Below are 14850 nucleotides of genomic sequence, written 5' to 3' on the forward strand. Positions count from 1 at the left end.
ATCCACGATTGAAGCCAAACTATGACTATATAAAGACCCACGCTTGAAGCCAAACTATGACTATATAAAGACCCAGGATTGAAGCCAAACTATGACTATATAAAGATCCACGATTGCAGCTAAACTATGACTATATAAAGACCCATGATTGAAGCTTAACTATGACTACATAAAGACCCACGATTGCAGCTAAACTATGACTATATAAATATCCATGGTTGAAGCTAAACTATGACTATTTACGAAACCTCGGCTAAAGCTAAATTTTTATAGTAGTTTTTGTACCCTTCACCTTCGTGAGAAGGGTATATAAGTTTGTCATTCCATTTGTAATTTCCACAACATTATTTTCGACCCATAAAGTATATATATTCTGAATCTTTAATGACAGAGGAGTCGATTAAGCCATGTCCGTCTGTCTGTCTGTTGAAATTAACTTTCCGAAGTCCCCAAATAACTTACATACACGATTCATACATCATTATCTCCGGAATTCTTCCGGCTCGATTGCTATTTAAAATCGAGAAATCGGTCCACAAATGGCTGAGATATAAGGAAAAAACCAGGACAATCTCGATTTTTGACCTATTTTTGACATACATATATCTGGATTACTAAGTCATTAATATAGACAATATGGATATCTAATGATAGACATTTCATTTGCAACGACGTATATAAGACCATAGTAAGTTGGACCTACAATGGGTCAAAATCGGAAAAAAATATTTTTTAACCCGATTTTTTTTTTCACCAAAAGTTTTTTATTCGCTAAATCTAAATAAATAAAAATCAATTGTCGTTCGTTGGTAATTGCATCAGTTTAGAACGGCCGGACCGGTTTAGACAATTTTTTTTTTTTAATTGTTGGTCATAGTCCAACTTAGGTTTTTACGGAATGAAAAATTGGCCACGCCCCTCTTTTACGCCCACTTTTTTCGATTTATCTAAAATCAGAAAACAGCTACATCGATTCGTAGTTATCCAATTTAAGTTTTTACTGAAGGAAAAATTGAACACTCCCACTTTTACGTCCACTATTTTCGATGTATCTAAAATCGCAGAACGCCTGGACCGATTTGGCTATTTTTTTTTTAAATATTCGCAATAGTCCACAAAAGTTTTTTCCGCCCAATAATACGCTCACTAATACGCCCACTTATCAAATGCTGTAAATATGTGACCAAAGGTAGTGGCATCTGGAAAATGGTTGATCGACCGCAATCTAAAACATTGACAAGATTTTTTGATATGTGCCGGAATGATAAATTTGGCTGATCGCTGCTATACTCCGAAATGCCAAGATATAATACTTCAAATCGTCAATGAAATTTCAACGGCGGAAACAAGGCATTCCACTTCCAGGTTTCCCCCATTTATTTTCCAACGACACATTAGGTCCATTCGAGAAACGATAAGTGTTTCTATTTGCGTTGCCCAAAAATCGATTTTTTATATAAAAACTCACAATATCTAAAATCGTTAATAACTTGGCCAATAAGCATTTAATCAAGAAAAGGAGCTCGATCTGTGACCCTCATATTTCTGGCCAAAAATCGATTAGCTCGATCAGTGATCACTCATATTTCTGACCAAAAATCAGTTTTTTTATTTAAAAACTCAAAATATCTAAATTCGCTAGTAACTTGGCTAATAAGCGTTTAATCAAGAAAAGGAGCTCGATCGATTTTTTTATATAAAACTCACAATATCTAAAATCGTTAATAACTTGGCCAATAAGCGTTTAATCAAGAAAAAGAGCTCGATCTGTGATCACTCATATTTCTAGACAAAAATCGATTTTTTTATAAAAACTCAAAATATCTAAAATCATTGGTTTAATCCTTTTCTTGATTAAACCAATAAGTGTTTAATCAAGAAAAGAAGCACGATCTGTGATCACTCATATTAGTGGCCAAAAATCGATTTATATAAAAACTCAAAATATCTAAATTCGCTAATAACTTGGCTAATAAACGTTTAATCAAGAAAAAAAGCTCGATCTGTGATCATTCATATTTCTCAACAAAAATCGATTTTTAATATAAAAACTCAAATTATCTAAAATCGCTAATAACTTGACCAATAAGGTTTTAATCAAGAAAAGCAGTTCGGTCAGTGATCACTCATATTTCTGAAGAAAAATTGATTATATAAAATCTCAAAATATCTAAATTCTCTAATAACTTGGCCAATAAGCGTTTAATCAAGAAAAGGAGCTCGATCTGTGATCACTCATATTTCTGGCCAAAAATCGATTTTTTATATAAAAACTCAAATTATCTAAAATCGCTAATAACTTGACCAATAAGGTTTTAATCAAGAAAAGCAGTTCGGTCAGTGATCACTCATATTTCTGAAGAAAAATTGATTATATAAAATCTCAAAATATCTAAATTCTCTAATAACTTGGCCAATAAGCGTTTAATCAAGAAAAGGACCTCGATCTGTAATCGCTCATATTTCTGAACAAAAATCGATTGTTTATATAAAAACTCAAAATATCTCGATCTGTGATCACTCATATTTCTGACAAAAACTCGATTTTTTATATAAAAACTCAAAATATCTAAAATACCTAATAACTTGGCCAATGAGAGTGAGAAAAAAGGGCTAGATCTGTGATCACTTAAGTTTCAGACCAAAATTCGATTACTTATATAAAAACTCATAATATGTACATTGATTTACATGTATGCTGTTGTGGCTTGGACAGGACAACAAAAATTTATAAAAAATGTAAAAAAAAAAATGAAAAAAAATACTTTGAAAAAAAAATTTTTTTTACCTAAAAATATTTAAAATTTGTATTTTGAAGTATAATTTGGTGAAGGGTATATAAGATTCGGCACAACTTTTTTCATCTATATTTAAACATTTTATTATAACAACAAAATTATCTTATGATTTGTGCAAAATTAATTTGCGTTCAAACTTGTCTACTTTTAGTGGTTTATATCAAAACTAAATTTTACTAAAAAAAAAACATTTTCGTTATAACAAACAAATTTGTTGTTAATCGATAGAATCACAATTTTAAATAGAGTGTTAAAATGTGCTAATCGCAACTTATCTTCAGCAATTAACTTTTTGTTTCCAGAACCGAAAAATCAATTTTTATAATTGAATCATTTGATTGGCAACAAATTCGGTGCTCTTGCTGTAATTCAAAATACTTAGTGCAAATCTAAGATTTGTGATCTTTCAAAACCCCATTAATTATTCCTTCATGGCCGAGAGTAAGGCATTGAAAGAAAAGGCCGACTTTAAAATCTATAAGGAAAAAAAAATTAATAAGAAACTTAAAAAAAAACTTAGTAATTCATATAAACTCACATAAACCAACAGATTACGATCCACTTCAAAAAACAGACCCCTTAAGACCGATAACTTTTGCGAGCGCATCAAAGGCAACAGCATAAGTTTCTTCTGCTGAGCAGACATTTTATGCCACGGAAAGTTCAAATAAAAATCCGAGCTCAACATTAAACTCTAAAAAGAATTATTAGCAAATATTTATAAATTATTAATGTATCTCAAACCCACCTCATTCTTAATTTTCTCTCCGCCAAAACAATAGATTATCAATTGCATCACAACTGCCACCAGAACCATAAAATTAAATGGCATATTCGAAACATCGGTATCATTATTTAGGGTATAAACCACAAAACACATTTGCAAACAACTCAACATTACCTCAGCCCATAATATCTCACCAAAGTTGGCATTCAAGCCTTGGGTAAATTTTAATGTAGCATTGTGGTAATGAACTATTAAGCCAATATCTTGGGTAAAATCTATACAATCATTGTTTTGTAGCTTTAAGGCGGTACTTTGTAGTTTACATCTCAAAATGCGAAAATGGGCCGATATACTGTGTATATACCAGCCATAAAGAGTGTCAATGCCCACTGTCATATTGAGCAAAGCATAGATATAGATCAGGGATAATATATAATTGAGAGCAAAGACAATTACACCACCCTTGTCAAAGGGAAATCTGTGGCAAATTAGCAACATTAAAAGGTAAGTTTTATTATTATTTAATACTTACTTGCCTCCAAAGGGTAGTTTCTTATTGAAACCACTATTTTGTTTATAGTCATAGACCATAAATATTATGGGCACTATGCCCGCACAAGCCACCGCCACCCAGCAGGCATAGAAATACATTTTTCCTATAAGCTGAGAGCGACGATTTTCCTCCAGCCATTTTTTATACTCCTCGGTATTGGCTTGTGGAAACAATAAATAATTCAAATATTTTAAAATAAATAGATGTCCTTTACTCACCCTTCTCCGCCAACAGATTCATATCCCAAATTAACTTCATAAATTTATCTCCCTTGGCCATAAACACCGTAACTTTAATTAAAATCAAGCAACCCTGATTGAACATGGACAAGGCCCCAGTCGCCTCATCTATGTTCGAAAGACTTTGCGCCACAAAACTTATCAAACCATATTCCAAATAAATTGTACAACTTATTAGCCAGAAAAACTTCCAATAACTCCTTAATAGTTCTGCTCTTTTTAGAGTGTTTATATCGATACCCATTTTTAACAGAGTAAAATGTTGAGTTGTTAGAAATTCCAAATTTTGCCTAGTCTTTATAAGAGACATTTCAACGTTGAAGAATAATTTTTTGAATGATTAAATTGAAGGTTTTGTAGGATATTATATATGGTTTATTATTTGGGCAATTAGTTGAAGGAATTGCGAAAACAGTTATTATATTTTTTTTGCCAATACATAATTAAAAAAGCACTCTACAGAATTAGTGGGGAAGCTATTTGGGTGGGATCAGTTGTTGGTTACTTACAAAAGGTCTAAATCTTTTATTGGATGTATGACTTAAAATAGTAGGCGTATCTTTTGAACGCAGTTTTTGTTTTTAATAACTTATGTCATTTTGAAGAGTACATATCTGTCATTTAATCTCACTTAGTTACTGAACATTATAGCGTAAACCATAGAGAATAGACATAGAGCGGAAACTCTGCTGTCAAAGACCTACCTCAGTTGTCAGAGACCTAAGTGATGAGAATGTATTAGTAGAAAAAACTATGTGAAAACAAAAACAACACTCGTATGTGTGATAATTTTGAGTAATTTTTTTGTTTGAGTTTTTTTCTAGTTTCCGCTCTATTTCTATTTCTCTATGTCGTAAACAATAAAGTCAAATTTTGTGTCAACCAAGCGTCATATGCGGGAAGTTTTGCTTTATTTATTTAATTTGAAAAAAAGTGCCGCTGAATCACACCGATTGCTCACCAAAGCTTATGGTAAATGTGTTCTATCGGTTTCAACGTGTGAGAGATGGTTTGTTCGGTTCAGAAGTGGTGATTTTGGCACAGAAGACAAATATCGCCCAGGCCACCCAAAAAAGTTTGAAGACTAAGAATTGGAGGCATTACTCCATGAAGATTGTTGTCAAACTCTACAAGAGCCTTCAAAATTAACAGCAATTTCAAAATATTTACGAGCAGCAGGATTCATTCAAAAGCAGGGAAATTGTGTACCTTACAAATTGAAGCCGAGGAACGATTTCGTATGCCCGAAATGCTGCTTTAAAGCTATAATAGAAAACCATTTTTGATCGATAGCCCGAAGCGTAAGAGATCGTGTGTGAAGCCCGTCAAACCAGCCGAACCGACCACAAAGGCAAATATCCATGGCGCTAAGATAATGCACTGCATTTGGTGGGACTAAAAGATGCCAGATCATCTCAGAGAACCTATACCGAACGCAATTGAGTCGTTTGAAGCGAGCATTGACCGAAAAACGCCCACAATATGCGGTCATACATGAAACCTTAATATTCCATGATGGCAGCGCTCGGTCACATGTAGAAATGCTAATCGGAATGATTTTTGAAAATCCCGGAGTTCGGGATACGGTAAAGAAATCCCGACCCGGGGTTTTTGGATTTTTGGGAAATCTCGGGCTTCGGGATTTTGGAAATCCCGAAAACCCTGGGATTTTGGGGAACGGGATTCCCCGTTAAAAATGCTGGATTTACAATAGAAAGCGTATCTTTTGAATGCGGTTTTTTTAATTCTGTCATTTATTCATACTTAATTTTTGATCGATTCATTACTTGCGAAGAAAAGTGGATGCATTACGATAGCCCGAAGCGTATGAGATCGTGTGTGAAGCCCGACGAACCAGCCGAATCGACAACAACGCCAAATATCCATGGCGCTATGGTAATGGACTGCATTTGGTGGGACTAAATGATGCCAGATCATCTCAGGGAACCTGTACCGAAAGCAACTGATTCGTTTGAAGCGAGCATTGGCCGAAAAACGCCCACAATATGCGGTCATACATGAAACTTTAATATTCTATGATGGCAGCGCTCGGTCACATGTAGAGATGCTAATCGGGACTGATTTTTGAAAATCCCGGGGTTCGGGATTCTTTAAAGAAATCCCGACCCGGGTTTTTGGGATTTTTGGGAAATCTCGGGCTTCGGGATTTTGGAACGTGATCCCCGTTTGGCATCTCTAGTCACATGTTACAATACCTGTTAAAAACTATTTAGAAAGAAGTGGTTGGAATGTTTTGCCTCGCCCGCCTTATAGTCCAGACCTTGCTTAACGCTTTCTCTGGGATACACTTCACTTCAGAACAGAGGATCGGAAATTGATAATGGCCAATAGTTTAAATAAATTTATATTGTACAAATGTTGCAAAATAAAAGTATTAACCGCTATTGCCAATTAGGCCTCACAGAGCAACTCACATCTCACATCAGAGGCTTTGTGAAAGGATGATCCTCATTTCACTATACTTTTCGATGGCACTTAGACACTGCCAGCTTCATCACCCTCGTTTGCGATCCACAATATTCAACAAGAGATGTATTGTAAATTTTCTGAGTGGCCGCCAGTCGTTCGTAGAGTTTAGAGACTCCATATAGTTATACAAGGAGTTCCTGGGTACTATATACTGTCACCACTCCCGTTTAACTACCACTTCTCTAAAATCGCTGCACCTTATACAATATCCCATTTCACTAACTCCTATCATACAATGAATACATTCCAGTTCCTACATACAAACGAGGTTGGGAACTTTCCTTATCAGACTGTGCGAAAAATCGGTGTTTTTTTTGGGACTATGCAATAGCATGAAAACTGAAAGTACAACATAGAGTGAAGTGGTCTAATTTGTTTAATACACATTTCGTAAAATGTTCGTTACAAAATGTAGCTTGTTCTGGTTAAGTGAGTGTATATCGCAATACTGAAATAGGAAATAGGACTGCAACGAAAAGGAAATGGTTCGTGAAGCAACTGTACCGAATTCAGATATCAGCTGGTATCAGGATCAGTGGTTGAAGATGCACTACACCATCAGAGGCCCTTCGTTACGGTAATCTACTTCCACAATATCCTGGATGATGGAATTCAAGATATTTACTTGTACATACGTTATAGATCGTTATTTCTCGTTCATAAAATAAATGTTGATGGTATGTTTAAAGTTCTTATTCCTTCTGGAAGGCATTGACATAAAACTATATAGTGGTGGCTCTACCATAAACTGTGACCTGGATTTGGGGTCTTCTGTGATCAATTAGGATTAGAATTCTAGAATACGTCTCCCAGATAAAGTCATATAGACGCTAGTACGTCTATATGATATCACCCTAGATTGGGTCCCATCGCATAGACGATACTACGGTAATGAGCCGGCAGATGAGCTGACCAGAGAAGGATCATCTTTGAATGCATCTAATGCAATATCTGTCGCAATACCGCTTGGGACTATAAAATCGAAATCTTCAGACGATATCTCAAAAGGACATTCGGTAAGCATTCAAGCTGAATTGGACTTTTCATGCTTCAGTCTAAAAAATATCTAACTATTGAACTTTGCACTATCTGAGTTCACATCATCGGTTTGCGGTTAACGGGTCACTGGGTGCATGCAAGTCGACTCCCACTTTCCTTCAACATCCACTGCTTTAGTTGGAAAGACAGGAAAAAGGAGGCAGCTGCAAATGACCGAAACCAACAGTCAAGAGCCATAGATTCCTGGGATACCACATACTAAACATCCTTGGTGAATAATTTAGTTCCAGACTTAATGAACTACTGAGATACCTCAAGGTTACAGGTTGGATTTAATACCCTCCTCATTAGCACTACATCTGACGAGTGATTTAGCCTTGTCAAAAAAGGGTCCTTTCGACTCTGTTTGCGCGCAGTGAACTACCACGATATATTTAGTTTACCTTTGCCTAATATGAGTTTTTACTTAAATTAAAGTGGGTTGATTTTAATACCAATTTAATTATAGGCTTTTGTTCGAAAAAATACAAAATCGTCAACCAAAATATACAATTGTATATTCATTTAATGTTTGTTTTATTTTGCAATAAAAAATTTTAATTGTTAGGCACTAAAAACATTAGCTTATAACAATTGAAATGAGACAAATTAAATATTATAGCCCAGAAACAAGGGGGCCATAAATATACGAGTGCAAAATAACAGCAAACGTTTTTATTATAAATTGAAACAGGAAAATTCAATAAAGTATACATTAGAAGTCATTAACATTTTTGAAGATTCAAAGTCAATTTTTAAGATGAATAATTTTAAAAAAATTACTAAGTAATAAATGACAAAAAAAATATAAAAGCCTTCCTTCACTTCTTTAAAATATATTATCCTAAATACTGCCAATTAAATATAATTGGAATATATTAGCATGCATTATAAATGACACCACCCGACTATTAAGTTTCAGCTGGAATACTGTCTGTAGGCCAATAAACTGGATACTGGTGATACTGCTTGGTATTTGAAAACTATGTTTAAGTTATAAGCCTTAGTTAGATTCTATATACATAACATTTATTTTTTATAATGCTCTTTTCATGCATTTTCATTTGAAGATTATACAAAAATGCGGAAGTCTTTTTGAGTGGAAAAGAAGTTGGCAAAAAGAACTGACCATGAAGAGAGACCCAATAAACAAAAAAGGCTTAAAGAAGATCATAGAACTGAACTAGAACCTGAACTAGAACCTGAAATAGAACCTGAACTAGAACCTGAAATAGAACCTGAAATAGAACCTGAACTAGAACCTGAACTAGAACCTGAACTAGAACCTGAACTAGAACCTGAACTAGAACCTGAACTAGAACCTGAACTAGAACCTGAACTAGAACTGAACTAGAACTGAACCAGAACGGAACTAGAACTGAACTAGAACTGAACTAGAACCGAACTAGAACTGAACTAGAACTGAACTAGAACTGAACTAGAACTGAACTAGAACTGAACTAGAACTGAACTAGAACTGAACTAGAACTAGAACTGAACTAGAACTGAACTAGAACTGAACTAGAACTGAACTAGAACTGAACTAGAACTGAACTAGAACTGAACTAGAACCGAACTAGAACTGAACTAGAACTGAACTAGAACTGAACTAGAACTGAACTAGAACTGAACTAGAACTGAACTAGAACTGAACTAGAACTGAACTAGAACTGAACTAGAACTGAACTAGAACTGAACTAGAACTGAACTAGAACTGAACTAGAACTGAACTAGAACTGAACTAGAACTGAACTAGAACTGAACTAGAACTGAACTAGAACTGAACTAGAACTGAACTAGAACTGAACTAGAACTGAACTAGAACTGAACTAGAACTGAACTAGAACTGAACTAGAACTGAACTAGAACTGAACTAGAACTGAACTAGAACTGAACTAGAACTGAACTAGAACTGAACTAGAACTGAACTAGAACTGAACTAGAACTGAACTAGAACTGAACTAGAACTGAACTAGAACTGAACTAGAACTGAACTAGAACTGAACTAGAACTGAACTAGAACTGAACTAGAACTGAACTAGAACTGAACTAGAACTGAACTAGAACTGAACTAGAACTGAACTAGAACTGAACTAGAACTGAACTAGAACTGAACTAGAACTGAACTAGAACTGAACTAGAACTGAACTAGAACTGAACTAGAACTGAACTAGAACTGAACTAGAACTGAACTAGAACTGAACTAGAACTGAACTAGAACTGAACTAGAACTGAACTAGAACTGAACTAGAACTGAACTAGAACTGAACTAGAACTGAACTAGAACTGAACTAGAACTGAACTAGAACTGAACTAGAACTGAACTAGAACTGAACTAGAACTGAACTAGAACTGGAACCTGAAATTGTAATTTGGACTTGAAAAACTATTTATTGGGTAACTAAACTTCTTTGGGTGCCTTCAACCAGCATCAGAACAAAAACCTTAAACAACCAATACATACGTACAACAAAAACCTCCTACCTCCTGTTGCAACATTAAACCCGGCTTAAAGCTCAAAAACCTGTCTTCAATTAGATGTTATGTAATCATTGAATACAAACAGACCACAAAATAAGGAAAAGAAGATGATACACATGCTATAGCATTAAACAGAACAGGTATTTTTCAAAGATTCTTTCAAACGAAACAACAACAAAAACATTCCCAACAAATGGCTTTATAACTTCATGTCAACTTAAGGCTCAAACAAGAAATCATTACATAACCAAACGTTAAACGTAAAGGTTCTAAGCTCCAAAGAACCCCCAAAACATTTAAATACAAAACAGAAAATGTGTAAATTTACCAATCGTTTATTTGTGTTCGCTTTATGTTGTTTACTGGCTTGCCAGCAAATGGTTTGTGTCTTGGCTAAACCTTTGACACACTCTTCTCGCAATGATAATGAAGATCTGGGTGCTTTAATAGCTTTATCGGCCTTAATGAACTCGCAAGATGTGCACTATGATCAAAGACAAAAGGGTGATGAAAATTATCGCATTAAATTGGATGGTTTCTATATTGGTTTGCCGCAAGAAGATAGTTCGGCCTTATTGCTGTTTACAGATGATATGTTTGAGAGTTTAGGTGAGTTTCCAACAAGTATGTAAAGAAAATAAGTACATTTACAAAATATTTATAATATTTATTGTATATTTCATCTGATAAAGATGATGATTATCTTTTATCTTTTGGTAAAAATAAACCAGCTGTTAACGGTGTCCAAACTCCACCAACCCCTTTAACATCACAATCATCATTAGATACAGATAGAGCTGCTGCAGCCTCAGAAGTCAATCTCAATCTTTCTACAAATGCCCAAAATTCTGCTCAAAATTTGCAGGCCATGGCCTTGGAGTTGCCGGCTCCAAAAAAATATTTAGAAGCTAGACATGGTGTGAATTCGGGATCGAGAACCAAGTCTTATATATCACAATTTTTGAAGCTTCTTAAACGAGGACGCAAACATTAAATTGAGAATAACTATTAAAAGAAACCGGACATCAACTGTCCTCATCATCCACCAGAATTTTTACGAATTAAAATAAAACTTATTTTCTTTATAGAAAGTTGGAGTAATCAAGACTGTTAGTATTTTAAGTTATAACATTATTCAAAATGTATTTAAAATAGATGTAGAAGTATTTAAAATAAATAAAATAAAAATATATCTCACAGAATGTTATTTTATACTTTTTATCAAAACATCGAATATTTTGGGAGTGAATTATTTCGCTTCATAAATGGATTTGAGTTAAAATCTAGATTAAATGCTAAAAGTACGGTGTTTATTGATTGCCGATATTTTCCACATAAAATCGATTTGTTTAGAGAAATTGAAATTGAGAGAAACAATTTCCCCAAAATAATCCATATTGATAATTTGTATAGTATGTAATCAATATTAAAGTCATAGAGAATAGACATAGAGCGGAAACTCTGCTGTCAAAGACCTAACTCAGTTGTCAGAAACCTAAATGTATTAGTAGAAAAATGATCAACATTAATAATTTTTAAAGAATGTGATCAATATTGATCATTCTTCGATCAGTATTGATAATTTTTATATTTTGTGTGACTTAAAAATGCAAAATGCAAAAATGCATTGTTAGCTATGAGCTTTTTCCATCTTTCTGAACTACTCATCATTTGCGGCCAATAACGAATCAAGTCAATATCGAATACTCTGTTCCAAAGTGAAACGTATCCCAAAGAGAGCGTTCTGCATCCATCAAAACAAATATTAGTCGGACGGGATAAAGTCTGGACTATAAAGCGGTTGAGGCAAACTTTCCAACCAATTCATTCTAAATAGTTTTTAACAGGTATTGCAACATGTGGTCGAGTAATGTCATGATGAAATATTACATTTTCATGTCTGGCGGCTTTTGCTTCCACCAAATACAGAGAAATACCTTACCGCCATGGATATTTGGCTTTGGTGTCGATTCGGCTGGTTGGCCGGGCTTCACATACGATCTCCCACGCTTCCGATTATCGCAATGGATCCATTCTTCATAGCATGTAATAATTCGATGCTAAAATGATTTTCTTTTATAGCGTTCAAGTAGCATTTCAGTCATACAAAATGGTCTTTGAAGATCTGTCAGCTTCAATTTGTATGGTACCCAATTTCCGTGCTTTTGAATGATTCCAGCTGCTTCCAAACGATTTGAAATTGATGATTGTGTAGCAAGCTTTTGTTGAATTTGACAACAATCTTCATGGAGTAATGCCTCCAATTCTTGGTCTTCAAACATCCCACAAAATCACCACAAACCATCTCTCGCACGTTGAAACCGATGGAACACATTCACCAAAAGTTTTAGTTAAAGAAGTAAAGCAAAACTTCCCGCACATGACGCTTTGTTGGAAAATTCGACATTTTCGAAGCAAAAAAAACTGTTGTTTACACTTTTCAATAACTAAATGAGAATAAATGACAGATATGTACCCTTCAAATTCATAATTTTTAAAGAATGTGATCAATATTGATCATTCTTCAATCAGTATTGATAATTTTTATATTTGTGTGACTTAAAAATGCGGAATTTTTTCAAATTTGTAACTTTTATTTTGAAACATTTTTACAATCACCCCTATCAGCAATAACATGTGAAATTTTGTTCCCATGAAATATTCATTTCCCTCGAAGGGAAAATTGCTATCGGCAATATCACGATGAACTTTACATTCACAATAGTTGATTTTGTTCGTAACAGCTGTTTATTGTTTACAAAATTCCATCTAAAAATTTCAAAACAAGGGGAATTTTTTCACGTGAACAAAGTTGATGAACGAAAAAGGGAAAATATTTCATGTGAAATATTGATTCGCGATAGGGGTGAATATAAATTTATTCAAAGTGTTGGCCATTGTTAGCTATGACCTTTTCCTAGATTTCAAGAACGCCTTCGATACCATCAGACGGTCTGCCATATGGAAAGCATTAAGAAGAAAAGGAGTACCCCAGAAAATAACTCGAATCATCAGAGCTATGTACGAGGATGCAGAACTATCAGTTCTTCACAACGGGAATATAAGTCAACCATTTCACACAAACGCTGGAGTAAAACAAGGATGTCCCCTATCACCTATGCTATTCACTATAGTGCTGGATGATATCATGAGAGAAGTCTGTTCAGAGAGAAGAGGAATACCATGGAGCATCAACAACGTTAGCACCGATAACATCATGCTACCTTGGCCTTGTAGGCCAACCAGTTGGATACGTAGAAAGCTTCTGCTATCTAGGCAGTACAGCATCAACAAATGGCTGCGCTGAAACAGATGTAAATAACAGGCTCAATAAAGCGAGAGTGGCATTAGGAAGACTACAGCCAGTATGGAGAAACTCACAAATATCCTGACGTACCAAGCTTAGAATATTCAACGCATGTGTAAAGTCTACTCTGCTGTACGGAAGTGAAACTTGGTTAGTATCGAACACCATCACGCAGAAACTACCGGTATTCATTAACAAGTGCCTCAGAATCATATGCAGAATATTCGGGCCTAACAACATCAGCAATACGGATCTCTGGAACCTCACCAACGTAGAACCCATACTAACACAAATAAAACGTAGCAAATGGTGGTGGATCGGCCATACTATCAGAAAGAATCCTGACAGTATAACAAGGATGGTGCTAGAGTGGAACCCTCAAGATTCAAAAAGCCGTGGTCGACCAAAGAATACATGGAGACGCACTATAATCCAAGATCTAGGACAGTGCAATCTTACATGGGAAGATGCGAAAACAACTGCAACAAATCGTGTAAGATGGAGATGCTTTGTGGAAGCCATATGCTCCCAAGAGGAGTAATGGAAAAAAAATGTACCTTTCAAAATGACATATAAGTTATTAAAAACAAAAACAGCGTTCAAAAGATTGTAAATCCCGCTAAGTCATTGAAAGTGATTATTATTACAGAATATGTTCAATATTGATGATTTTTACAGAAAGTGATCGATAATGATCAATATATTAATCGTTATTATCAATTTTGATCATTTTTATAGAAATTGATGAATGTTGATTATTTTTTATAGAAAGTGATCAATATTGGTATTTTTATAGAAACATATCAATCAAGAAAGTGATCTTTAGTGACCATTTTTATAGAAAGCAATCAATATTGCTCCATTTTGTAGGAAGTAATCAAAATTTATCAATTTTATGGAAAGTGATCAGTATTGATCTATTTTATAGAAAGTGATCAATATTGATAACTTTTATGGAAATAGATCAATGTTAAACATTATTAGAGGCAGTGATGAATACTGATCAATTTCATAGAAAGTGATCAATATTGATAAATTTTATACAAAGAGATAAATAATGATATTTTTTATAGCAAGTGATAAAATTAGATTTTTTTATAGAAAGTCTCATGTTGATTATTTTTATAGAAAGTGATCAATATTGATCATTATCGTAAACAGTGATCAACACTTATCATTTTTATAAAAGTGATCAATGTTGATCTTTTTTATAGCAA

At 34.3% G+C, this 14850-nt stretch overlaps 2 protein-coding genes across 2 annotated transcripts; one reads left to right on the top strand and one right to left on the bottom strand.

Annotated features, from left to right (window-relative positions):
* Nucleotides 1-3219: 3219 nt before the first annotated feature.
* Nucleotides 3220-4561, bottom strand: LOC135952628 (odorant receptor 45a-like). Its single transcript, XM_065502634.1, has 5 exons — nt 4297-4561; nt 4058-4238; nt 3547-4003; nt 3337-3492; nt 3220-3273 (listed from the first exon to the last, which is right to left on the bottom strand). Exons 1-5 carry the CDS (start codon nt 4559-4561, stop codon nt 3220-3222), a joined length of 1113 nt encoding a protein of 370 aa, XP_065358706.1.
* Nucleotides 4562-10289: 5728 nt separating this feature from the next.
* On the top strand, nt 10290-11528 carry LOC135951256 (uncharacterized). Its single transcript, XM_065500874.1, has 2 exons — nt 10290-10950; nt 11019-11528. Exons 1-2 carry the CDS (start codon nt 10641-10643, stop codon nt 11318-11320), a joined length of 612 nt encoding a protein of 203 aa, XP_065356946.1. The 5' UTR covers nt 10290-10640; the 3' UTR covers nt 11321-11528.
* The last annotated feature ends 3322 nt before the right edge of the window (nt 11529-14850 follow it).

This window comes from Calliphora vicina, chromosome 2 (assembly GCF_958450345.1).
Source record: "Calliphora vicina chromosome 2, idCalVici1.1, whole genome shotgun sequence".
Classification (NCBI taxonomy): domain Eukaryota; kingdom Metazoa; phylum Arthropoda; class Insecta; order Diptera; family Calliphoridae; genus Calliphora; species Calliphora vicina.

Excerpts from the sequence above, each read along its gene's own strand:
- LOC135952628 (XM_065502634.1), bottom strand. The coding sequence starts at position 4,561 with ATGGGTATCGATATAAACACTCTAAAAAGAGCAGAACTATTAAGGAGT. Across the intron at positions 4,004-4,057 it reads AAACTACCCTTTGGAGGCAA|ATTTCCCTTTGACAAGGGTG; the intron begins GTAAGTATTAAA and ends AATTTGCCACAG. Across the intron at positions 3,274-3,336 it reads ATCGTAATCTGTTGGTTTAT|ATTTTAAAGTCGGCCTTTTC; the intron begins GTGAGTTTATAT and ends TTTTCCTTATAG.
- LOC135951256 (XM_065500874.1), top strand. The coding sequence starts at position 10,641 with ATGTGTAAATTTACCAATCGTTTATTTGTGTTCGCTTTATGTTGTTTA. Across the intron at positions 10,951-11,018 it reads TTTAGGTGAGTTTCCAACAA|ATGATGATTATCTTTTATCT; the intron begins GTATGTAAAGAA and ends CATCTGATAAAG.